This window comes from Lemur catta, chromosome 21 (assembly GCF_020740605.2).
Source record: "Lemur catta isolate mLemCat1 chromosome 21, mLemCat1.pri, whole genome shotgun sequence".
Taxonomy (NCBI): domain Eukaryota; kingdom Metazoa; phylum Chordata; class Mammalia; order Primates; family Lemuridae; genus Lemur; species Lemur catta.
In genome coordinates, this window is record NC_059148.1 from 34,120,871 (window position 1) to 34,145,567 (window position 24,697).

At 69.2% G+C, this 24,697-nt stretch overlaps 1 protein-coding gene across 1 annotated transcript in view; it reads right to left on the bottom strand.

The window, feature by feature from the left end:
* Positions 1 to 250: 250 nt before the first annotated feature.
* The window catches only part of PLXNA1 (plexin A1), a 29,269-nt gene continuing 4,822 nt past the window's right edge, over positions 251 to 24,697 (bottom strand). Inside the window, exons 7-34 of the mRNA XM_045534736.1 lie at positions 24,645 to 24,696; positions 24,369 to 24,492; positions 24,121 to 24,275; positions 22,468 to 22,567; positions 22,105 to 22,219; positions 18,903 to 19,103; positions 17,301 to 17,397; positions 17,007 to 17,200; positions 16,758 to 16,909; positions 16,546 to 16,666; positions 15,418 to 15,554; positions 14,232 to 14,399; positions 13,983 to 14,076; positions 13,612 to 13,851; positions 13,369 to 13,512; positions 12,892 to 13,126; positions 10,346 to 10,488; positions 8,986 to 9,242; positions 7,349 to 7,415; positions 2,929 to 3,075; positions 2,685 to 2,844; positions 2,471 to 2,574; positions 2,163 to 2,259; positions 1,735 to 1,925; positions 1,456 to 1,625; positions 846 to 1,058; positions 616 to 766; positions 251 to 364 (exon numbers count right to left, since the gene is read on the bottom strand). Coding sequence (XP_045390692.1) covers positions 269 to 364; positions 616 to 766; positions 846 to 1,058; positions 1,456 to 1,625; positions 1,735 to 1,925; positions 2,163 to 2,259; positions 2,471 to 2,574; positions 2,685 to 2,844; positions 2,929 to 3,075; positions 7,349 to 7,415; positions 8,986 to 9,242; positions 10,346 to 10,488; positions 12,892 to 13,126; positions 13,369 to 13,512; positions 13,612 to 13,851; positions 13,983 to 14,076; positions 14,232 to 14,399; positions 15,418 to 15,554; positions 16,546 to 16,666; positions 16,758 to 16,909; positions 17,007 to 17,200; positions 17,301 to 17,397; positions 18,903 to 19,103; positions 22,105 to 22,219; positions 22,468 to 22,567; positions 24,121 to 24,275; positions 24,369 to 24,492; positions 24,645 to 24,696 — 4,125 coding nt within the window. The 3' untranslated portion in view covers positions 251 to 268. The remainder of the gene's footprint in view (positions 365 to 615; positions 767 to 845; positions 1,059 to 1,455; positions 1,626 to 1,734; positions 1,926 to 2,162; positions 2,260 to 2,470; positions 2,575 to 2,684; positions 2,845 to 2,928; positions 3,076 to 7,348; positions 7,416 to 8,985; positions 9,243 to 10,345; positions 10,489 to 12,891; positions 13,127 to 13,368; positions 13,513 to 13,611; positions 13,852 to 13,982; positions 14,077 to 14,231; positions 14,400 to 15,417; positions 15,555 to 16,545; positions 16,667 to 16,757; positions 16,910 to 17,006; positions 17,201 to 17,300; positions 17,398 to 18,902; positions 19,104 to 22,104; positions 22,220 to 22,467; positions 22,568 to 24,120; positions 24,276 to 24,368; positions 24,493 to 24,644; position 24,697) is intronic.

The window sequence follows — 24,697 nt, forward strand, 5'->3', positions numbered from 1 at the left end:
CGGCCCAGGCTGGCCGCCCTCCGTCTGGTGGCCTGGCCGTCCCCGCTGCGTCCCCCAACACCCGTCCTTTGCCCCGCGAGGGCCTCCGGCAGCTTCGGCCACCGGGTCCCCGTGCGCAGCTCCGGGCGCAGCAGGGCAGCGTCACGTCCCCGCCGGGCAAGGCCAGGCCCTCGGCTGGACGGGCCGGCGAAGGCAGGGCCGGGGGGCGTGTCCCCAGCGCTTGGCCGCCGTCTCAAGCCACCTCCTCCCGCGGGGTGGCCGGCTGGGCTCAGCCGCTCAGGGCCATCGTGTCCACCACCTGCTCCAGCTTCCCGCGTAGACGCTGCCGCCGTGCCTGCTCGTCCTTCTCCAGCGCAGCCAGGATCTGCGGGGGGCGACACCACCACGCCCGTCACCGCGGGGCCACCACGCCCGTCACCGCGGCCCCAGGCCACGGCCACTCGTGCCCTGCATCCTCCCCCTGAGAAGACGCCGCCAGCCCCCGTCCCCTGCCCTGTGTCCCCGCGGAACCGTGGCCGTCGGGGACGGAGGTGCGAGGGCAGGCGCCCAGCAGCCTGGAGAGGCCACGAGGCGCCGCCGACCGCCCCCACCCGGGTCCCCCGCAGAGCCACTCGCCTCGTCCTTGTACTTGGTGATGTAGGAGTAGATCTCGTGCAAGGCGCTCATGCTGTTGAACTGGCTCAGGTGCAGCCGCGACTGCTCGGCCAGGTAGGCGCTCATGTCCTGGTCGCTGATGGCCGGCATCTTGGCGATGTCCGCGTAGTACCTGGCGGGCGGGGCTTGCGCGTGAGCGCGGTGGGGCTGCGGGCGGCCCCCCCCGACCCATGACGCCCCCCCCCACCCACCTCTCCACCCAGCTCTTGTAGTTGGGGATGTCCTTGGCGTAGAGCAGCTTGTTGGAGGGCGAGTCCTTGCCCAGCTTGTGCTCGGAGGTGGAGCAGGAGTCCATGAAGGTCTGGGCCACCACCGACAGGCAGGCGTCCGTGATGCTGTTCTTGTGGATGTCGAACACGAACTGGGGGTTCTTGATCACGTTCACCCAGAAGCGCAGGGGCAGGCTGCGGGGGGACGGGGGCAGCGGGCCTCAGTTTCCCTTCTGAACGGCACAGGCGGGGCGGGGGCGGGTGGTGCCACCCAGCCGGGGCTCCCGGACACCCCCGGAGCGTCCCCCGGCAGACGGGGCTCGGGCCCGGATGCACACGCACACGCAGGCCCCGCGTGCCCCACGGAGGTGGCTGAGGCCTCACACGGGTGAGCCCCGAGCCTGCCTGCTGTCCCCGGGGCTGTCCCCTTTGTCACCACGACCGGCCCCTCCCCGCCCCGAGCAATCCACACCGACACGTGCGTGCGTGCGGTCCCCGGAGCCGAGCCGGGAGCTGCCGACACCCCCCGGGACGGGCGACTCGGGGAGGGTCCCCCCGTGACGACCGGGCTGTCCCTGCGCCCGCCAGGTACCAGTTGCTCTTCCAGGTGTGCCGGACGTCGGCGTCGTGGATCTGGTGCTTGTCCGCCTGCTCGTCCAGGAAGTCGAACATGTACTTGATGGCCAGTGGCAGCGCCGAGCCCCGGTGGGCCGTGCTGAAGATGGTCTCAAACAGGTCGTCCACGAACTTCTGCAGGGTCCCCTGCGCAGGGGACAGGGGACACGGGGGGACACGGGCGGCGTGAGGCTCCGCCGGGGGGGAAGGGCGGGCCCCGGGGGGGTGGCCGTGGCGTCCTCCGGCCGTCCCCTACCTTGGTGGCCAGCAGCCGCGTCAGGTAGATCTCGGACACCATCTTGCTGCCCCGGTCGCCCTCCCGCTGGTCCAGGTGGTCGTGGTTCTTGACCAGGTGCCACAGCTTCGTGCCGCTCTCCAAGTCGGGCGTGATCATGGGCGTGCGCGACCGCAGGCTGTCGGGGCTGCTGGCCGTGCGCAGCATGCTCTCTGCGGCACGGCGCCCTGCCTCAGTTTCCCCATCTCGAAACCCCGTGGAACGTCGCCTCGGCCGCCCCCAGCTCCCCCCGCCCCCCCGCCCCGCCGGGGTTTTGGGGACAGAGGTGGCACCGATGAGCGGGGACACGTGCAATCGTGGGAGAGGGGTGGCCTCGGGGATTTGAGGGACGGGCCCTACGGCGGACCCCCGGGACTCGCATGTGACCCCCCGCGGCCCCCGGCGCTCACCATATCTGCTGAGCGACTTGGTGAAGGTGGACGAGCTGGAGATGTTGTAGGCCGACATCTGCTTCGGCACCAGGGCCACCGAGGACCCGTCTGTCACCTGCAGGGAGAGGCCAGGGGACACCGTGACAGCCAGTCGGGGACCCAGGTGACACCCTGGTGGTGTTGCATACGAAAGCAGCGACCGCACCACTGCGAGCCTCGGTTTCCCCGTCAGAACAGCTCCGGGGCCGTCGGGACGAGCCCAGCGTGGGGGCTGGGAGGGCCCCGTGCGTGACACGTGTGTCCCTGTCCCCATTGGGGCGCGTCACCTGGTAGTGCGCCAGCGTGTTCAGCCTCTTCCAGTCGTTGTCGATCTTGGTGGTGACGTCCTCGTCCTGCAGGATGATGCGTGCCATGCGGCCCTGGCGCCACTCTGCGGGGGGGGGTGGGGTGGGGACGGTGGCTGTCGTCACCGGCTCGAGCTCCCGGCCCCCCCCGCCCGGCGCCCGCTGCAGCCACCCCCGGCCCGGCCGCTCGGCTCACCCAGGTCCATGTCCCCGGCCTTGGGGCGCTGGGAGTAGGGCACGCCCTTGTACACGGTGTCCAGAAGCTTCTCCTTGACCTGCGTCACCGTGTCGCAGTTCAGCCCCTTCACCGGCACCTCGGGGGCGTTCTCGTTCTCGGGGTTCACGCAGTTGAGGGTCTGCGGGGCGGGGCGGGAGGGGAGGGGGCGTCAGCCGCCGCGTCCCGTGTCCCGCGTCCCCCCGGCCGGCCGCCCCGCGCTCACCAGAGTCTTGTAGTCGATCTGCTGCCGGATGAGCTTGTCCTCGCTCAGCGAGTAGCGGGCCTCGCCCGTGATGGCGTCGATGGGCCCCTTCTCCATCTGCTGCTTGATGGCGCAGTACAGCATGAACAGCGGCTCCCCGGCGCACTCCTGCGGCGGGCGGGGGACATCAGGCCGCCTGAGGCCAACAGGGCTGCCAGCGCCCTGCACTCGGCGCAAAGCTCCCCGGGGCCCGCGGCAAACGGGGACCCTGTCCCACGCCACTCTGGCTGGGATCTGTTGGACCCATGCACGACTCCAGGACAGGCCGCGGCCATCCGTGGGGACGCACCCCGACCCGGGGCTCACCTGAACCGGGGAAATAGCGCCATAGACGCTCGCTAACGACCTCAATGAAGGAAAAGTTTCCCTTTTCCAAGGAAAAAACGTTCGTGTCCTCACAGCCCGGTCGGCAGACGCCTCCCTCCCTCCCAGGCCGGGCTGCCCGCGACGGCCACACGGCGCCAGAGCCGGGCACGGGGTCCCCTGCAGGTAGCAGCGAGGACCGAAGGCGATCAGAGGGTCTGAGTGTACCCCATCTGGCACGGGCCCCGACAAACACCGGTGACTCGGCCCTGTCACCAGACGTCCCGGGCACCCTGGTGGCATCTGGTAATTCCAGACACAGCTGCTAAGAGCAGGGATCGTCCCGAGACCTCCCAACAACACGCCTGTCCCTCAAATTCCGTTTCGTTTGCAAACTCAGCTCCGTGAAGTCGGCGTGCGGGACGAGGAAGGGGGTGCCGGCCACAGCTGCCCCCTCCCGAGAGGGGACCAGAGGGACAAAAACCTTCCGGGGTTTTCCCCAAGGGCAGACCTGAGTGTCTCCGGGCCTGGTCCCCACACAGGGGGAGCAAGGAGCGAAGCCACCGTCTTCGGAGACCAGAGAAGTGAGGTTAGTGGCTCAGGGTCACACAGCAAATAGCTGGAGAGGGCAGGATTTGAACTCGGAGCCACCTGACCCAAAAGCCCCCACCCCTCAAAAGCCAGCTGTCCTCAGGGCAGCTGTGTCAGCTCTGATGACATCTACAGGGTCGCAAAGCCAGGGACGAGGAAAAATCCCAGGCCGGCAAACGTCGCCCGGTTCTTTTCCCGATAAACGACGTTAGACCAAGCGCTTATCCCTGGCCGGCAGCGCCGATCAAGTCAGACCCCTCTGTCGTGTCACACGCAAATGAAAGTCCCTTCCTGGCACCATGCAGGAGCTATCAAAAAATAGGAACTGTCCCTTTTTTAAGAACTCCTTTAATCGCAAAAAGAAACAGCTCTAGGAAAATGGGCAAAGGATACAAAATAGACTTTTGCAAACTTGGCTGCAAAGAAACAAAAACCGATCAAACAGCAACAATCGATCGGTTTTCAGCGACCACACCGGCCAGGGGGCAGCGAGACGGCCAAGCGCCACCCCGGGCCCCTGGCAAGGCTCTCACACGTTGGTGCCACCTCTCTGGTGGCAAAGTTAAAAATAAACGCACCCGATCACCCGCAGCCACTCTAAACATTAACGCAAGAAGCACAAACCTACTGCGGCGGATGCCAGCTGGGGCCCCGGGTCTGACGGGGACATTCAAGTTCTCCTACAGCCACCAGCATTGCAACAGGTAAACGGGGACACGGCCACGCCGTGGAATATTACGCAGCTGATGAAAGAACACGACAAACGACCACGTCCTGTGTCCAAGGCCAGGGGGAGTGAGGGGGGGCTACTGAGACAAACCTAACGAGAATAAAGGTCCACCGCTAGGATCTCTTTTTTTTGAGACAGAGTCTGGCTGTGTCACCCGGGCTAGAGTGCCGTGGCGTCAGCCTCGCTCACAGCAGCCTCAACCTCCTGGGCTCAAGCGATCCTCCTGCCTCGGCCTCCTGAGTCGCTGGGACTACAGGCATGCGCCACCACGCCCGGCTCATTTTTCTATATATATTTTTAGTTGTCCAGATCATTTCTATTTTTAGCAGAGACGGGATCTTGCTACATTGCCCAGGCTGGTCTCGAACTCCTGACCTCGAGCGATCCTCCCGCCTCGGCCTCCCAGAGTGCTGGGGTGACAGGCGTGAGCCACCGCGCCCGGCCTAGGATTTCTTCTTAATAGCAAAAGCGAGCTCTGTTTATTGGTGTCCGTTCCAGTCCAGAATCCAGCCTGGGAGGACAGACACCAGTTGGCCAATGCCACAGCCACCAGACCCGCGGGCTGAAGGGCAACTCTCCCCTCGCACTCGGCTCCGTGCCGTGCAGCTGTGTTCACGTGAGCACGACTAGTTTTCTAGCTGAACTTTTGGTTTCTAAACACAACAAGGAATGAAAAAAAATTCAGATTGTTTAAATAAAGAGTTTGTTTCTTGTGGCCGGCCAGGCGCACTGTGGCTCACGCCTGAAATCCCAGCACTCTGGGAGGCCGAGGTGGGTGGGAGGATCGCTCGAGGTCAGGAGTTCGAGACCACCCTGGGCAACATAGCAAGACCCCATCTCTAAAAAAAAAAAAAGAAAGAAAGAAAACTGAAAACAGGGTGTGGCGGTGTGTGGCTATAGTTCTCGTTAGCTGGGGAGACTGAGGCAGGAGGATCCCTTGAGGCTGGGAGTTCCAGGTTACAGTGAGCTGTGATGATGCCACTATATTGCACCCCGGGTGCCAGAGCGAGACCCTGTCACTAAAAAAAAAAAAGTTTGCATTCCCAAAGTTCATCCGTATTGTGGCACGTGTCAGAATTTCTGTCCCGTTTAAGGACTCTAAGGACAGGCCATGCCCTGCTCACCCCGTCATCTGTTAACAGACACCCTGACACTGCGCTAAGTCACAAAAGGACGAACACCGCACGGTCCCACTTGTCCGAGGAGTCCCGTCCCATTCACGGAGACAGGAGGGCGGGTGGACGGGACAGCGGGAGGGACAAGCGGGGTCGGTGGTGTTTCATGGGCACAGAGTTTGGGTTTTACAAGATGAAAAGAGTCAACAAGATCAGTGGTGGTGACAGCGATGTGACATTACGAATATATCCAACACCACTACACTTTATGCTTAAAAACCACTAAAATGACAAAATCTACGCTATGTACATTTTATCACAATAAAAAAATTGTTTAACAGGTTCGTGGCGAGCTCAACACACAGGACCCACCAAGGCACAAGAACAAACGAAGGAACCTAGATGCACAAGACTCAGTGACAGGCACCCGGCGTGACCCCGGCGACAGGACACTCTGCAAAAGGCTGTGAGTCCCCAACGCGCGGCCTGATGTCCCCAACGCTGTTCCGCTCCCACCCGGACAGCCACGCTGCCTTTGTCCTCCCCGAGTCCCCTCTGCACCGCGGCCACCCCTCCACCGAGCAGCCCCCGAGTGCCACCTCCACGGCACCACACGGCCACCGTGCAGGCTCGTGTGTGTCCACTGCTGCCAGTGCTGCAAGACAACTGTGCTACCCGCTTATCGGGTGTTGGCAATGCACGAGGACTGCTGTATACACACGCACACGCATGCAGAAGGACGAGCCCACCTGGGCCCTTCTCTCCAGCCACCCCTCTGCCTCGGGGGTCTCTCCCCTTCACCTGCCTGCTGCCCCTCATCCCCCCAGCTCTGCTCACCCGGTCCTCGGTCCTCGTCCTGCATTTCCTATTATCTGTCCCCTGCCCTGTGCACACGGACGTGCGTGCCGACCACCTCCCAGCTCCCGCGGGCCGGCAGGGACACGGATGCCACCCTGGGACGCAGTACGGAAAGCGAGATTCCAGCCCAGGCAGTCAGCACCCTCCACTGCCAGGCTGCGCCGGAGGTCCCCCTTGTCCCCAAAGCGCTGACTCCAGGCCACCGGGGACCCCAGGCAGGGAGGACGCACTTAATGCACACCCTGGGCTCCTCCCTGGAGCACTGGCCTGTCCCCCGAGCCTTGGGGTCCCCCACGGGAAGCCAGGCATGTGACCTGCACTGTCCCCAACACCTTAAGTGTCGGCCGTCGGTTCAACTAAAAGCCCACTGGGACCCACGTCCGGCCCTGGGGGTCGCCGTCTGCAACCTCCAGCTGACCCTGTTCTGAGGACGGCCGGTGCCTGTCTGCAGGGGCCTGGGAGTGGCTTGAAGGGACAGCCACAAGGGATGCCCGGCGCGGCCACCGCTCCCGGGACGGGCAGCAGATGGCACCGCTGGGCACCTCCCAGGGACCCCCCCCCCTCCCTCCTTGGCCCTGCAGCCCAGCTCCTGCGACCCGACCCGGCGGGCTGGGGGAGGGGCACTCGGCCTGGAAAGGAGGGAGGCGGGAGGGGACAAAGGTCACGTGTCCTGGGGCCCCGTCCGCCCCATCCCCCTGCACCTCCCTCTGAGACCAGCCCCCGCCTGTCTCCTCCTGTGCCCCTGTCACTCCCGGGGACCCGGCTGCCCCCACAGCCCCCCTACCTTGAGGAACTTGTACAAGAGGAAGGTGAACCAGTTGGTCAGCATTTTCTCCGCCACCGACTCGGTCCTGCGGGCGCGACGGAGGCAGAGCGGGGTCACCCCGCTGTCCAGCAGGGACGCGGCCCCCAAGGTCAGGCCGTGAGGGGCGCGGGCGCCCACGGGAGGGGGCAGCCACCAGGGGCTCCGGAGCCGCCACGGGGACCCCCGGCCTGCAGCCCGGACGGAGCCCAGGCCTCCGAGCACGAAGCCCCGGGCCTGGCGCCAGGGGCCCCGCCGGTGCCCAGCAGCCCTGGTCCCCACCGCCACCTCCCGGTGACCGGGAAACTGAGGCTCGGAGGACCTGGGGACGCCTCCCAGCCCCACCCAGGGGGACCCGCACGGCTGCGCCCCCGCAGGTTTGCAGGCCCCGCCCCAAGCCCCGCCCACCCCCGTACTCATCTTGCCCCCGTGCCCCAACCACCCCAGTGCCCACCCCACCCGGCACTCGCCCCGCCCCCAGCACTAGCCCTGTCCCCAAGCCCCACCCACCCCATACTAGCCCCGCCCACCCAGCCCCCACCCCACCCCCAAACCCCGCCCCAAACCCCGCCCACCGCTGCACTCATCCTGCCCTGAACCTCGCCCACCGCTGCACTCATCCTGCCCTAAACCCCGCCCACCGCTATACTCATCCTGCCCTAGACCCCGCCCACTGCTGCACTCATCCTGCCCTAGACCCCGCCCACCGCTACACTCATCCTGCCCTAAACCCCGCCCACCGCTATACTCATCCTGCCCTAGACCCCGCCCACCGCTGCACTCATCCTGCCCTAGACCCCGCCCACCGCTGCACTCATCCTGCCCTAGACCCCGCCCACCGCTGCACTCATCCTGCCCTAAACCCCGCCCACCGCTATACTCATCCTGCCCTAGACCCCGCCCACCGCTGCACTCATCCTGCCCTAAACCCCGCCCACCGCTGCACTCATCCTGCCCTAAACCCCGCCCACCGCTGCACTCATCCCCGCCCCAAGCCCCGCCCACTGCTGCACTCGCCCTGCCCCCCAAAGCTCCACCCACCCCAGCACTCATCTCTCCCCAAACCCTGCCCCCAAACCCCACCCATCCCAGCACTCGCCACCATGGCCACCCCCACCCCACTGGGCACCCGCCCTGCCCCAAGCCCCGCCCACCCGGCACTCGCCCTGCCCCCCACAAACCCCACCCACCCCAACACACCCCACCCCACCCATACCCCACCCTCCCTGCCCCAAGCCCCGCCCACTGCAGCACCTGCCCCGCCCCAAGCCCTGACCACCCCCGGCAATCACCCCTCCCAACCCCGCCCACCCTGGGACTCACCCCGCCCACCCCGGCACTCGCCCTGCCCCAAGCCCCGCCCACTCCAGCACCAGCCCCGCCCCAGGCCCCACCCCACCCCAGCACTCACCAGGCCCCAAGCCCCGCCCACCCGGCACCCACCCCGCCCCAAACCCCGCCCACCCCAGCACCCGCCCTGCCCCAAGCCCCACCCACCCAGCACCCACGCCTCCCAACCCCGCCCACCCAGCACCCGCCCCGCCCCAAGCCCCGCCCACCCAGCACCAGCCCCGCCCACCCCATACCCCGCCCCAAGCCCCGCCCACCCCGGCACGCGCCTGCGCAGCAGCAGCTTGGGGTGGTTCTTGCTCTCCAGGTTCTTGTCGATGAGGTCGGACAGCAGCTGCTTGAGCACGCCCGTGGCGTACTCCATCTCGCCCTGCAGCGCCGTCATGATGAGCGAGGCCACGTTGCCGCGGTCGCGCATGGAGAAGCTGCGCTGCGCCTCCAGCGTGCGGATGAAGGTCAGCAGGAAGTGCTTCTTGGTCAGCAGCTGCCCGAACAGCGTCAGCGACTTCTCCACGTTGGCCTGCACCTGCGGGCGGGCGGGCGGGCCTCGAACCCGGGCACGGGCCACCCTGACCCCTCGGCCACGGGGCGGGGGGCCCCGAGCCGCCGCCGTCCTCCTCGGTACAAGGGACGCGAGGGACCCGGACCCTGCCACCCCTGCCCGGCGCCCGGTCTGGACAAGCCTGGCCACGGAGCCCGCTGCAGGCGGGGAGGTGACACGGTGCTGTCATCGGGGTGGGTGCAGAATGCAGGGCCCGCGAGCCACCGTCCCCCCTGCAGTGGCTCAGAGAGAGCCCAGCTCGACACCCCCAGCCACTGGGTCCCCGCAGTGCACGTCCCCGGCCTCACTCTGCCTTTGCAACAGTAACCGATGCAAAGTCCCTCACCCCACCGCACAGGTGACAACACTGCCACGCAAGAGCAGAGGCTGGGTCAGGGCCACACAGCATACAAGTGGGGACGAGGGGTGCAGGTACGGCTGGCTCCAGCCTCCTGCTTGCTCTCTCGTCAGGGTAAGAGGTGCCCACGGGCTGTGCCCACATGCCACCAGGGGTACCTGGCTCCCAGCCCAGCAGGCAGGGGGCGGCCCGGGCAGAACACACACAGGCCTGGCACATGCAGACAGCAGCAGGGGACCCTGGGGGGAGCGTGGAGCCCCCGACAGCCGGCAATCGCAGCGGGGGGCGGCCCCGGCCCCTGGGCAGAGAGGCAGGATGGCCCATCGGTCTCAAGGCAAGAGGGACTTCCCGCCGGCTCAGCCACGCGGGGCAGGGGACTCTGTAGCACCTGTGGCCAGAGCGTGTGACAGGGCTGCCCTGCTGAGACCCCGGCAGCTGCTGGCTGGGAACCGGGGGTCTGGCCTGCCGACGGGAGGGCCCCAGAGAATTTGGGGGGCAGCCCCTTCCCTCACGGGCTCCCTGGCACCCGGCAGTGCAAAGCCCAGCACTCTGAGGGCCCCCGGGCTACGCCAGCCACGTGCCCCCACCCCGGACGGCCACGTCAGACTCCAGCCGGGCACCCAAGCGCCACGGGGCTGCCCAGCAGCACCCGGGAAGCCCTGAGGGCTCCGGGAGTCAGCGGCCCCCTCTGAGCACCGGCGACCCCCCACCCCGGGGCCGGCATGGCTACCTCCATCTCCTTGAGCACGGGGTGGTCCTCGATGCCGGGGAAGAGCACCCGCATGGCGTAGGTGCGGTAGTCGAGGAACGGGATGCCCGCGCCGTCCAGGTCGTTGGTGAGCTCGTGGATGTCCGTCTGCAACTCCGCGAAGGCTGTGGGGGGCGTGGGGGGCGTGGGGTCAGGGGGCCGCGCTCCCCGCCCGCGCCTGCCACCGGGGCCCCCGCCCTCCCTCCCTCCCTCCGCTCCAGGCCGAGGTCGGAGCCCAGCGCTGCCACTGCCTGGGGTCACGGCCTTAAGGGAAGCCTCGTGCCGCCCTGTGCCTCGGTTTCCCTCTCTGTCACTGCGTTGTCATAGGACTAACCAGAGCCAGGCCGGGCAGGGCCTCCCCGTGCCTCAGTGGCATTAGAGGAGGAGCACCCATGCAGTCCTGCTCCCCTGGCCGCCCAGGACGGGGAAGGTGTGACCAGGTGTGGCCAGGTGTGGCCAGGTGTGGCAGGCAGCGCCGTTCCAGGGCTGCAGGCTGTCCCCAACCCCCAACAAAACTGCCACACGCACCCTCAGGCCCAGCGGGCCCCTCCCCACGGCCCCCCACCCTGCTCCAGGCCAGCTCTGCCTCTCCAGGGGACAAAGGCAGGCAGGGCAGGGGGGGCAGGTGGGTGGAACATTCCAGAGCTGTGAGGTGGCGGCCCCACAGCAGCCCGAGGGCTGGGCATATCTGATCAGGAGCCAGGCGCGCCCGGGCAGACTCCGGGGCCGTCTGGCAGGTTTAATTCAGAGCCGGGGCCGTGTCTCTGGGCACCACCGCCAGGTGTCCGGGTACCCCCACCTGGCCAGCCCGGGAGCAGCCGCCAGCCACCCCCCAGCAGGTGAGGACCCCCGAGGGAGGCCCGCTGGGCCACCTGCCTCCCATTCCACCAGGATGGGGGCAGGAAGCTGGGGGCACAGCCACCGGGCCACTCAGGGACAGAGAAGGCTCCCGGGACGCGGGACTCTACGGTTCCAGCCTGGCCGAGTCCGCGACAAATCGCACGCCTGAGACTTGGCGGGTTCGACTGCAAGCCCCACGCCAGACCCCCACGACGTCAAACCCGGCCCTGTTGCAGGAACACGCCCATGCCTGCTGCCACCAGCCGTGAGCACGCGCCAACGAACATCTGCAACGCGCTCCAAGTCTCGCCTGGCACCTAACGCACGTTCCAGAAATGTCACCGATTATCAACGCTGCTCCGTGCCCGTCTCGACGGCCAAGACGTCCGTGCCAAGACCGGGACAGGCACACGGCAGAGTCTGGGGCCACGGGAAGGTGCCGCCCCGGGCTGGCTCAGCGCCCGGGGACACCAGCCCCGAGGCTCCACCGTGCACCAGCCGGGGAAGCCGGCTGGGCCCAGTGTCGGCCAGCTACGGCCAGGGCTGCATCTGTGGCCTCGAGCCCAATGCGGGGACCCCGGGGCTGTCCGAGGCCACCCGGGTTCCCCAAGGCGCAGGTGCCAGAGCCCCCCTCCCCGGCCCACCCCGGCCCACCCCACGCTGCAGCGCTCGGTGCACGGGCCAGCATTCCAGAGACACCAGCCTGGGGTCAAGCCTGGCTCTGCCTCGGACTCGCGGGCCTCTCTGTGACACGTCAGCAGACAGGTGGCCCCCTGGGACCCAGCTGAGCTCCACACGGGGCCCCCTGCCCCGGCTTGGGGATGACCATCCCGGCCTCCCCGACTTCCTCGCGGTTCCTGCCTGCCGCAAGCCACCCGCTCTCTGCGCCACGGGCCACCCGCCCCGCTCTTGGCCGGGGACTTTGAGGGAGCAGGTCGGGGGCAGGTGACCAGCTGTGGCCTCCAGGGACAGGCCCAGCAGCGGCATCCGCTGGGATGGCTGAGCTCACCCGTGGTGGCCGCGTTGTCAACATCAGACAGGGCTCAGCCGGAGGGAGGCCGGGGCCCGGGACACAGCAGGCCCGGGACGGAGGGGTCCCGGACACAGTGCCGGAGCCGGGGACGGCCACACTGCAGGGACATCCGTCCGCCTCGCCCTGGACTCCCCTGCACAGAACCTGTCACCCCCTGCTGAAGCCGGTCTAAGCCGATCTCTGCCACTCACGCCCGTGGATCACGACTCCCGTGTGCCCGTATCTGGCGGGCGGCGTGGCCTGACGCCCCCACATGAGAGCTCCTCGGGGACAAAGGCTGGCCCCAGCTGCCACCTGTGCGTGCCCAGACGCCAAAGACAGGCAGGGTCCCCGCTCGCGGCATGGACGTCTTAAGTCCCCCAGGCCGGCACGCACACGCCTCACCGCCCCGCGGGCTCGGCCACATCTCATGGCGCCCAGCAAGGTCTGTGCTGTCGTTGCACCCATTCTACAGATAGGGAGACTGAGGCACAGAAGCTTACAGGGCCAGTTCCCGGCCTCCCGGCCGTTTGCTGAGTGCTGGAGCGACTCTCGAATCTGCGTCTCTGAGTCTGTTTGGCCTCACCCAGCACGGGGAGGTGGCCGGGGGTGGCGTGACCCGAGCTGGAGGCCCTAGTGGCCCCCTGCAAGCCCTCGGTCCCCGACCCCCACAGACCTTCCTTGCACTCGAGCGCCACCCGCGACTCCAGGTTGTCCATCTGCAGCTGCAGGCGCTTGAGAGTGCGGTCGGCGTCCCGCGACTTGCGCTTGTAGGCAATGAGCACAGCCACGATGACCAGCAGCAGCAGGCCCCCGCCACCCCCGATGCCCACCGTGGCGGGCAGCGTGAGCAGGCTGTCCGAGTACACCTGCAGCGTCCCCGGGGAGAACTCGAAGCCGCCGGCCCGCACCTGTCGGTGAGGGGACAGCGGAGGCTGCTCAGAGCCCTCGAGACCCGCCGGGGACAAGGTCCCCCCCACGGTGGCTCAGAGATCGGGACGCAGGACTGGCGGGGAGACCGGGGGCGCGTCCGGGGCTGGCTGCAGAGCCGGGGCTGCCCTGCCGGGGCGGGGACAGGAGGTCACAGGCGGGTGTGGGACCCAGGAGCCCAGAGCCCCGGTGGCAGGGGGGCGGGGGGCGGTGGGGGACGCACCGTGACCTTGTGCTGCCCGGTGAGGTTGGGGGACTCGCACAGCAGCTGCGTTTCCGACACGGTGAGGACACAGGGAGTGGACCCGATGAGCACCGTGTAGTTGAGCCGCGAGTTGCCGGGCGCCGGCGGCAGGAGGTTCCGGCCCTGCACGGCGGGGTGGGTACGTGAGCTCCCGGGAGGGGAGGGCCGCCTCCCTGCCACCCCCTACTGCCACCACGAGCGCCCCCGGGCCAGCGGACACACCTTGAGGATGAGTGGGGAGCTGGGCTTCAGCTCCAGCAGCCCGGTGGGGCTGAGCGGCTCCAGCACGGGGTCGGGGTAGTAGAGGAAGGACGAGCCGTTGAGCACCAGCAGGGACCGCACGTTGTCCATGACGAAGCCCAGCTCGTCCGGCCGCTCCCCGAGCTCGGGGGGGCTGCGCAGCGGGTTGTCCACGGAGGGCGCGTGGCACACCATGGTGGTATCGTTGTACACCATGCAGCTCTGCGGACGCAGGCACAGCCGGGATCGGCAAAGGCACCGAGGGACAGGGGCGTCACCGCCGACACGAGCCCGGGGGGGGGAGGTGGGGAGAGCGGGGCGGGGGACATGGGGTCCGCGGGGCCGGGACTCACGTTCTCCCTCTCAACGCCTCCGTACTTGGCCCGGATTTGGGGTTCGCGGACGGTGGCCAGGTTGGTACCTGTGACCGTGAGGAGGGTCCCGCCGCTGGAAGGCGAGAGGGGGCGGGAGTCACCGGATGCTGCTCGGGGACCAGCACGGGATCCGGGGGTCAGACGGGGCCCACCTGCCCCAAAGACGGCAAACGGGCCAGAGTCCCCGTGCAGGGGACAGGGACGGGGCCGCCAGGCCGCGCCTCCCACCTGTTGATGCTCCACTCGGGGTCGATGCGCAGGATGGTGGGGTCCTCCGTGTAGTTGTACTTGACCTCGGGGTTGGTGAGCTGCGCCCGGTTGATGCTGATGACGATGGGGGCGCTGCCCGGGCTCTGCCCCGGGGGCGTCAGGCACCGGATCTCCCGCGAGTTCCTCCTGCAGCGGCCGAGGGGGGCGGGGAGGCGGCCTCGGAAATGCGCCCCGAGAGTCCCAAGGGGGTCCGGGGCCCCCTCCCACCCCCCCCCCGAGTCCCAAGGGGGTCTGGTGTCCACCCCCACCCTCACCCTGAGAGTCCCAAGGGGGTCTGGTGTCCACCCCCGCCCCCACCCCAAGAGTCCCAAGGGAGTCCGGGGCCCACCCCCACCCCGAGAGTCCCAAGGGGGTCTGGGGCCCACCCCCACCCCGAGAGTCCCAAGGGGGTCTGGGGCCCACCCCCACCCCGAGAGTCCCAAGGGGGTCTGGGGCCCACCCCCACCCCGAGAGTCCCAAGGGGGTCTGGGGCCCACCCCCACCCCGAGAGTCCCAAGGGGGTCTGGGGCCCACCCCCACCCCGAGAGTCCCAAGGGGGTCTGGGGCCCACCCCCACCCCGAGAGTCCCAAGGGAGTCCGGGGCCCACCCCCACCCCGAGAGTCCCAAGGGGGTCTGGGGCCCACCCCCACCCCGAGAGTCCCAAGGGAGCCCAGTGTCCACACCTGGCCCCGGCAGCTGCCCGGCCACCCCCTGCAGACACCCCCCGTTAGTCTGACAACCGGTCATTGTCACAGGAAAATATTGAAACGGACGCTCCGTTATCATCCTTAACCTAAAATTATCCACTCCAAGCCTCAGGACTTTTCTGGAAATGTCTATTTTCTCTGTTAACGTTTTGCTTAAATACCCCTCACTCTGCCCGAGGGTCCCCCCTGCTCCCAAGGAAGGACCAGAGAGAAGGCAGCCGGGTCGTGTCCCCACCCCTGGGGGGTGACAAGCACCGCCCACCCGCCCCGCCGGCCCTTCTCCCACCCTGGAGGCAGCCCCTGTCTCCATGGTAACCTCCATCTCTGGGTTTCCATAGCGACCACCCCAGCCGAGCTCTCCATCCTCCCGTTGCCTGGGCAACGGCAGGGGGCAGGCAGCCACCTGAACCGAGAGGAGGTCCGGCCCGCGCGGCCCCGACCCCCGGCCGGTACGTACCAGGAGAAGGAGCAAGGCCGGCCGCCCACGGACACGGCCACGTCGCTGCCCGCGTTCAGGTGGCTGCCCTCGATGCCGATCCAGGTGCCCCCCGACAGCGGCCCGCGGGAGGGGCTCACGCGGTAGAAGGTGGGCGTCTGCGGGAAGGCGGGGCCCGGTGGAGCTCCCGGGCCACGCCCCTCCCCGGCCACGCCCCTCCCCGGCCACGCCCCTCCCGGGTCACAGGGATCCCACCTCGGCCACGCCCCTCCCAGGTCACAGGGATCCCGCCTCGGCCACGCCCCTCCCCGGCACAGGGAGCCCTCCTGGGCCACAGGAAGCCTTCTTGGGCCACGCCCCTCCTGGGCCACGGGGAACCCACCTCGGCCACGCCCCTCCTTGGCGATGGGGAGCCCACCTAGGCCACGCCCCTCCTGGGCCACGGGGAACTCACCTAGGCCACGCCCCTCCCGGGTCACAGGGAACCCACCTGGGCCACGCCCCTGCTAGGCCATGGGGAACCCACCTAGGCCACGCCCCTCCTGGGCCACAGGGAACCCACCTGGGCCACGCCCCTCCTGGGCCACGCCCCTCCTGGGCCACGCCCCTCCTAGGCCGTGGGGAACCCACCTAGGCCACGCCCCTCCTGGGCTACAGGGAACCCTCCCGGGCCACGCCCCACCTAGGCCACGCCCCTCCTAGGCCATGGGGAACCCACCTAGGCCACGCCCCTCCTGAGCCACAGGGAACCCTCCTGGGCCACGCCCCTCCTAGGCCACGCCCCTCCTGGGCTACAGGGAACCCTCCCAGACCACGCCCCACCTAGGCCACGCCCCTCCAGGGCCACGGGGAGCCCACCTAGGCCACACCCTCCTGGGCCACGCCCCTGGGCCACAGGGAGCCCTCCTAGGCCACGCCCCTCTTGGGGCACGGCGACCCACCTGGGCCACGCCCCTCCTGGGCCACGCCCCTCCCAGCCCCGGGGAGCCCCCTGGCCACGCCCCGGGCCCGAGCTGGGGTCCCAGACGCAGCCCCAGGGCCGAGCCCGGCGCGGCAGGGGACGGGCGGCCGCAGACAGCCGTGGTCCCGGCGTGGCGACCCTGCCACGGCCGCCCGGGGCAGCAGCAGGGCGGAGGGGACCGGACTCACCACGAAGGTGAAGCGCTTGGGCGACAGGGCGCGGTAGGGCGGCGAGCAGTCCCTCACGCACACCTCCACCAGGGCGTCGTGCGCGCGCACCGCGCTGGCGTCCCCGACCTCGCACACGATCCTGCGGGCGGCGGTGGCCTCAGCGGCTGCGGGTGACACCTCCCCGTGCGCCGCGCCCCCGCGTCCCCGCGCCCCCCCGCGGCCGCACTCACTGCTCGGCGCTGATGTACTCGCTCTCCAGGGGGCTGCACAGCACCTTGCCCACGCGGACCCCCAGACGCACGTCCTCGAAGCGCAGGCCCAGGTTCTCGCCGGTGATGGTGAGCCGCGTGCCGCCCTGCCTGGGGCCCGTCTCCGGCGACAGCTGCGGGAGGCAGAGGCAGAGGCCGGGCGGTCCAGTTGCACAGGTTGCGCATCAGTCAACCCAGGGCGGGACCGGCGACGGGGCGGCGGGGACCTACCCTGAGGATCTTGGGGTCGGCGCAGCGGCTGCTGCCGTGCCGGGCGTGCATCCAGGACGCAGGCGTCTCCGCCGGGCAGTGGTGGCGCAGGGAGCAGCGGCGCTCGGCCACGCACCAGCCGCACTCGAAGCGCGGGTCGGCCTTGAGGCAGAGCCCGCAGCTCTCGCGCAGGGCCGGGCACTTGTACAGGTGGGCTGCGGGGACGCGGGGGGGACGCAGGGGACACGGGGGGCACGGTCAGCTCGGCCCTGCCCGCCACCCGCCCCCCAGCCCGGCGGCAGGGCGGCCGCTCACCCTGGATGTTCTGCGGGTTGTCGATGACGAAGTGTCCGTTCCACACGACCGACAGGTTCACCGGGAGGTCGCTGATGTCGTTCCCCTCGTAGGAGTACTGCGGGCGGTGGGGGGCGGAGGTCAGGCTCGGGGGTCAAAGGCCACATGTCACCTCCCGGGCCACCCGGGAGGGTAAGGACTTGCGGGTGCTGAGGATGGGCTTGGCGGGGCCGAGACTGGCATCTCCAATCCGGAGCCGACAGCCACCGGCCGGCCGGGGGGCTTGGCTTCTGCGACACACCCAGCCCCCCTCCACTGTCCCCCTCTGGTCCCTCTGCCCCCCACGCCCCTGCCCAGCCCCCCCACCCCCAGCAGCCACAAGAGTGGAGTCACATGCTCCGGAGTGACCTCTCTGAGCCTCCGCGGGGGTCTCCGCCCAGCACGGGAGCCCCCAGCCTCCCCCAAGCCACGCCTGGGGACCGGGACCCCCGGTGGGCCCCTTGGGGACAGACACCGGGGACCATTTCCCACATCTCAGTCTGCCTCTGCTCAACGGGCCAGAACTGCCCTGAGGCGTGAGGGGTGTGTGTGTATATGTCCCCGGGCTCGACATCGCCGTCCCGTGTGGCCCTGCCCCCCCCGGCCCGTGTCGCCCTGGCCTCCCTAGACCCTCCCAGGCGAGGCCGGGTTCGGGGAGCCGCCCCCCGACCCCGGATCGGCTGCGACTTCCCGCACTCGCCGCCCTCAGCCCACGCATGTGCCCGGAGGAGCCGGGAGCCCCGTCGTTCCGAGGGGTGGCCGGGCCATTCGTCATCATTTTATCTGCAGGAATTTAACTGGATCCTATCAAATTCCCTGACACCCCTGCTTTCCTCCAAACACAGGGGAAGGGAAGATTAACGAGGTGCGGAGGGAAGGGAGGTGGGACGGGGGGGACAGGCGGCCTGGGGGCGGGGGGAGAGCATGGGCACAGGTGGGGGGGTGCAGGGCACACCGGCATTGGTGACACAGCGGAAGCGTCCGGAAAGCCGGGAAGGCAGAGGCAATTCCAGAGACGGCCATGGTGGCAGAGAGTGACCCTCACGTCCAACCTGCAGCCCGCCCAGCCCCGGCGTTCCTGAGCAGGTGGGGAAACTGAGGCCTGCCAGCCGCCACGGGGCCCAGGCTCTGCCGTCCGGCACTGCCCTCCCTGCCCACCCGGGAAAGGGGTGGCCCCGTCACGGAGCGTGACCAAAGAGCTTTCCAAGTGTCACCGGTTTAGACCTGAAACTCCAAACGCGTGGCTTCTCCTACTACCATCGTGTGAGCCATGTGGCCACGTGGCCACGGGACACAGGAGCCGGGTGGCTCCACGGCTTTGGCCTCGGCCTTCCTGGAGGAGCCAGTGTGACGAAGGCCGGTGGCGGGCGCCCGGCTGTCCCCGCACACGCTCAGACCCGACCCTCGGCCCGCGGCGCGGGGACCCACGCGGAAACCGGCCCTCGTGTGCCCCGCGGTCCTGCTGCAATGGCTTCCCGCCCAGCCCACGGCTGCCCACGTGCACCGCGCTCTGCGAGCCGCCACAAACCGGGTCGTGGAGGCGACAGAACGTTCTAGACACTGCCCCCCCACCCGGGGCCTCACCGAGGAGTTCTGGCACTGCAGGCTGGAGCTGTTGAACCGCAGGGCGGTGACGCGGGCCGGGCTCCCCGGGATGTGGAAGAGACACTCGTAGCCGCGCTGGCCCGACTGCGGCTGCGGCAGGTTCCGCGCGGCCAGGGTGATGGGCTTCACGACCACCCACCGGCACGTAGATCTGGGTGGAGGGCAGGATCTGGGACAGTCCTGCGGGCGGGAGGGCGTCGGCTGAGCCTGCGGTGGGGGGACCCCCCCCCCCGGGTGCACCCCACTGCGCCCCGGACCGCATGCTCCTCCCGGCCAAGCCCCTTTCCCACGCTGGCAAACTGAGGAGCACAGGGCCTGCAGCTGTGCCGTGCACTGCACAAGCCTCTCCCCTCGGGTCCCCAGCACACCCTGCCCGCGTTCTACGATCCCGTCCTCCGGGGACCCAGGACGCCCATGTGGGCCGCGGCTGGAGAGACCCTGGAGGCCGAAGCAGCCAAGAGTGGAGCGTGGGGAGGGGACCCCGGGGGCCCAGGGACCGTGTAAAAATAGCCAGAGCCCTGCAGACAAACAGCCCGGGGGCCCCCGGGGCCCCCCCGCGTCTCAGCAACAGTAACTGACGCAACGGCCCGGAGTCCTTACAGCACCGCTGCTCCCGGCCCCCTCGGGGACGCCACGAAGCTGGGCTTTAAATAGGGACACTGAAAACAGGCTGCAGTCCCCGAGCCCGGCGGCAGCTCCCGAGGTGGCCACCGTTGCCCGTGACCGCTCTGCGGAGATTTCCGGGGCCCAGGAGAGGGCCCGGCCCCCCAAGGCCCCGCGGGGCAACCTGAGCCCTGGCTGCGGGGTCTGCAGGGACGCGCCCACCTGTGTCCCCTTGCAAAGAGGCAGGGGGCGGCAGGTTGCAACTAGTGTCACCTCCCCAGCCCGGGTGTCCGGACACAGCCCCAGAGGGAAGGACTTGCGGGCACGATGTCCCACACTGCCCTGGCCAGCAGAGAGGCGCCCGGGGACGGCTCGCCGAGACTCAGGCCGGAGCCGTGTCGTGACCGGGGCCACACCCGGGCCTCTCCAGGTGCCAATCCACCTGGCTCCCGCCGTCACCGCCTCCTCCCGAGACCGGCAAGCGGGACACGTCTCTCCCGATGACGCGTTCTAGACCTCAGGAAGCAGCCGGACGCCGGCTGGGCTCGGGACCCGCTGGGCCCACCCCGGAGTCGGGCCTGAGCTAAAACCCACAAGCCCCCACTCCGGCTAAGAGCCGCGGTGACATCGGGATCTCCCGGGATCAGCCAGTGGGCAGAGCCACCGTCCTGCGCCCCCCATGGGTCTGATTAGTTCCTTTCCCCACCGCACGGTCACCCCGGCGGGTCCCCTCGGGGTGAGCCGGGAGGGAGACCAGCAACACACGTTTGTGGCCGCGTCTTGGGCTCCTTCCCCGAGGGACCCGCCTCCCCTTCGTGCAGGGGTGCGGGGTCCCCGTAAACCGGCTCTGGTCCCCGGAACGACTGAGGCCCAGATTCTGCTCGGGCTTTGCTCCCTGGTCGCGGGGCTCTTGTCCTTACACAGACCACGGAAGCGTCTAGAAGGCTGCCCGTGCCCTTCCCTGCAGGGACACGGGGACCAACCAGCCCGGTGACCAACCAGCCCAGGCCTGGCCCCTCATGGAGTCTCACTCTGGTCACAGACCCGGACGGCCCCAGACTGGCAACGGGAGAGGTCGAAGCACAGGGGACAATGGCAGGGATGAGGGAGGGGACGTGACCGGCCGTCCTGTGGGACATGCCAGCCACCCCGCCCCGTTTCTGCCACGAAGTCTGACACCCGCACTGCTAGGAGGTTAAAGTCCGAATTGTCAGTGCGTGTCCAGCCGAGCATGAGCTCCGCTCTGGGGGGTCGCGTGGAGTCCCCCTCGGGTCCCCAGCCATAGGCACTGGTGGCCTCAGCACCCCGACTGCCACTCCCGCCTCGGGGCAAAGCAAACAGGCCCGAGAGCACAGGGAGGGTCCGCGGAGACCCCGGGCCACCACGGGCCTCAAATGTCTCAGCAGGAAGCTGGGCCAAGACGCCAGGGCCGGGAACGCTGGCGCCGTGGAAGGGACCGAGGGGCTGCCGGTCACTGCTACGCCCCAGGTTCTCCCCACGCTCCTAGCACACCCCTGAGAAACACCTATGTGAAAACCTACGATCGTAGCTAAAGAAATGAGTAAGTATCAGTGAAATTCCCAGCTCCTCAGGCAGGCCAAGCTCCCAGGGAAGCCCCTGCTTGTCCCTGGTGCTCACACACCAGCTGTCGGGCAGTGTCACCCCCAACACCCACGGTCCCTGGCTGCTCTCGGCCCGCCCTCCGCCGCTGCGGTCCCATCCCCTGGTGTGTGATGTCACACCACGGGGCAGACAAGCCAGGTTCGGGGGTGACACCTGAGGGGGGGGGGTCAGGGGACCTCTGTGAGGAAGGGACCGGAGGAGGGAGGGACTCTGGGCTCACTCGCCTTGAGTCCAGCCCGGCTGCTGTCCCCAAGAGCCACCGACAGGCAGGACGGGCACGGCACCCACAGCAAGGGACAGGCCCGGCTTCGGGTCTGGTTCCGCACACACAGGTCGGACGCGGAGTCCCCACCACCCAGCGCCCATGTGCCCTGGGCCCCAGGACAAGCAGCCCGTGGGTGACAGCCCGTCGTCCCTGCCCCGCTCCGGAACAATCCGTGCGTGATCACTAGCAATAACCAAACACACGATGCTCCAGGCGGCTCCAGGAACCCACCAGCCGCTTGGCGAGCTGAGCCGACGGGTCCCCTCCCCTGACACGGAGCATGGGGACCGTCCCCAGGCACCTGCTACCCCGCCTGCACCCGCTATGGGGCTTAAACGGTGCCCCTCCCCCCACGCCCGGGAACCCCACGCTTCGGCCTGCAGCCCCCACACAGGGGCCCGGGCGGGACGCATCTGGGGCTTCTCCCTGTCCCCAAGGCTCACAAGGGACACCCAGGGACCACCGCCAACGCCAGTGCCCTGGCCTCCGGCCGGGACAGCCCAAGGGATGTCTCTGACCCCCAGACCTTCCAGCCCGCAGCCGGCGTCTTCCAGACCGACCCAGCCCGGTCGCCCTCACGGGATGCCACTCTGGACGCGTGGGGCACCTCCAGGGCGGGCCCAGGGGACACCCAGGCAGGGCCATCTCCAGCTGCAGAAGCCTGGGCCCCCGGCCCGCGCCCAGCCTCACCTCGGACACGTTGACGCGGCCCTCCAGGAAGGCACAGTCGGCGGCGTTGTGGGTGCACACGTGGCGGTATTTGCACCAGTGGCAGGGGAAGGAGCCGTTGACGCACGACAGGCAGCTGCGGGGACAAGAGTGTGAGACGCTGAGGCCTGGGGACCAGGGCTGCACCCCCGCCGCGGGCGGCCACAGGGCCTTTGCACACACTGCTCTCTCTCTCTCTGCTCCTCTCTGGGGCCCGGTCCCGAGCCCCCGTCTGGCCGCCCACCCTCCTCCTGCCTCGCCGCCCCCCACCCTGCCGGCGAGGGGAAAAGCTGTGTCCCAAGATGAAAGCCCCGCCCGGGCCCACGCGGGTCCGGGGACACTCACGACTGGTGGACACTGCAGTTGTAGAAGACGAAGTCCACGGAGGCGAACTTCTTCCCCGTCTCCTTGGACTTCAGGTACAGCTTCACCACGCGCTGGTCCCCTGCGGGGGTGGCGGGGGCTGAGTCACCCCCGGGGCCACCAAGCGCCGCGGAGCCCAGATTGGGGGGACCTCGGCCCACGGACCCTCCGAGGCGCCAGAGTGCTCCGCTGGGTCCCTCCTCAGGCCCTTGGTGGCAGGAACCTCAGCTGTGCGGGGACCTGTCCCCTCCCTGCCCCCTGCTCGGTGACAGGGGCCATGCTCGGTGACAGGGGCCCTGCTCGGTGACAGGGGCCATGCTCGGTGACAGAGGCCATGCTCAGTGACAGGGGCCCTGCTCGGTGACAAGGACCATACTCGGTGACAGGGGCCATGCTGGGTGACAGGGGCCATACTCGGTGACAGGGGCCATGCTGGGTGACAGGCCATGCTCGGTGACAGGCCATACTGGGTGACAGGGGCCATGCTAGGTGACAGGGGCCCTGCTGGGTGACAGGCCATGCTGGGTGACAGGCCATGCTCGGTGACAGGCCATGCTGGGTGACAGGGGCCATGCTGGGTGACAAGGGCCATGCTGGGTGACAGGGGCCATGCTGGGTGACAGGCCATGCTCGGTGACGGGCCATGCTGGGTGACAGGGGCCATGCTGGGTGACAGGGGCCACGCTCGGTGACAGGCCATGCTGGGTGACAGGCCATGCTGGGTGACAGGCCCTGCTGGGTGACAGGCCATGCTGGGTGACAGGCCATGCTGGGTGACAGGCCATACTGGGTGACAGGCCATGCTGGGTGACAGGGGCCATGCTGGGTGACAGGCCATGCTGGGTGACAGGCCATGCTGGGTGACAGGGCCGTGGACCCGCCGGGTCCTCCCCGATGCCGGCCCGGCCCCCGTCCGCAGAGCGACTACACGGACCGCAGCAGCTACGGGGGTTCTGCACCCCGACACCCCAATAGGGCAGAAGCCACGCCCCCTGACCTCTGACCTCACACGCCCACCCCTGCCCCTCTAGCCCCCCTTGAGTCACGTCTCTGCGCCGAGGTCCCTTCCGCCCTGCAGGGTCACCAGGGACCCCACCCGCTGCCCCGTCCCCGTCCCCGGCAGGAGGTCGCTCGCTCCGGCCCCGCGCCTGGAGGCGACATCACTTTGCACGTGGCGACCTTGGGGGTCATGGCGCTAAATGCGCATGCGCGGGGGACAAAACGCCACCCTGGGCACGTCCGGGTCGCGACAGGAGGTGGGGACAGAGGGTGGGGACGGCGGGGCACTCAGCGCCCGGGAGACGCCATCCCCTCGCACGTGGCGACTTCCGGGGGTCACGGCGCCCAACGCGCATGCGCGGGGGGATGGAGGGGCACCCAGCGCCTGGGAGACGCCACCACCTCCCACGCGGTGACTTCCGGCGTCACGGCACTAAATGCGCATGCGCGGGGGACAGAACGCCACCCCGGGCCCGCGCGGGGCGCAGCACGCGTGGGGACGGAGGGTGGGGATGGAGGGTGGGGACGGAGGGGCACCCAGCGCCCGGGAGACGCCACCACCTCCCACGCGGCCACTTCGGGGGTCCCGGCGGCGGCCAACGCGCGATGCGCGGGGGCGGAGGGCGGGGCACTCACCGCGGGCCCCGCGTGATGGGCGCCACCTCGCGGGCGGAGGGCGAGCGGCAGTGGACGCGGCCGCCGTCCAGGACGCCCTCGGACTCGGTGAAGTCCTCGAAGGAGCAGTTGACGCCGGCCGAGAGGTCGGGCACGTTCCAGGCCTGCAGCACGAGCTGGGCCCGGCGGGCGGGGCGCGCAGTGAGCGGGGGCGGGCGGGTCCCCCGTCCCCGTCCCCGTCCCGTCCCCGCCGCAGGGCGGCCACTCACCGGCACGCGCGACACGGTGACCGACACGTTCCGCGGCTGCACGGCGAGCCGCACGCACTGCGGCAGGTCCGAGGCGAAGCGCTGGGGCTCGTCCGCGCGCTCGCAGGCGTCCCGCCGGGCGCAGCTGCGGGCACAGGGCCGGTGGCGACACGGGGACACCCAGGGGACCCGCGACAGTCGCCCCCACCCCCGCGCCCCCACCCCCGGGGCTCGCCCCGCGCGCGTGCGCGGAGGGGACCTGTCCCCGCCCGGGCGTCCCCGGCCCGCGGGACTCACGTGCTGTGCAGGACACACCAGCCGCAGTGCGGGTCCCGGGACCCCAGGCACAG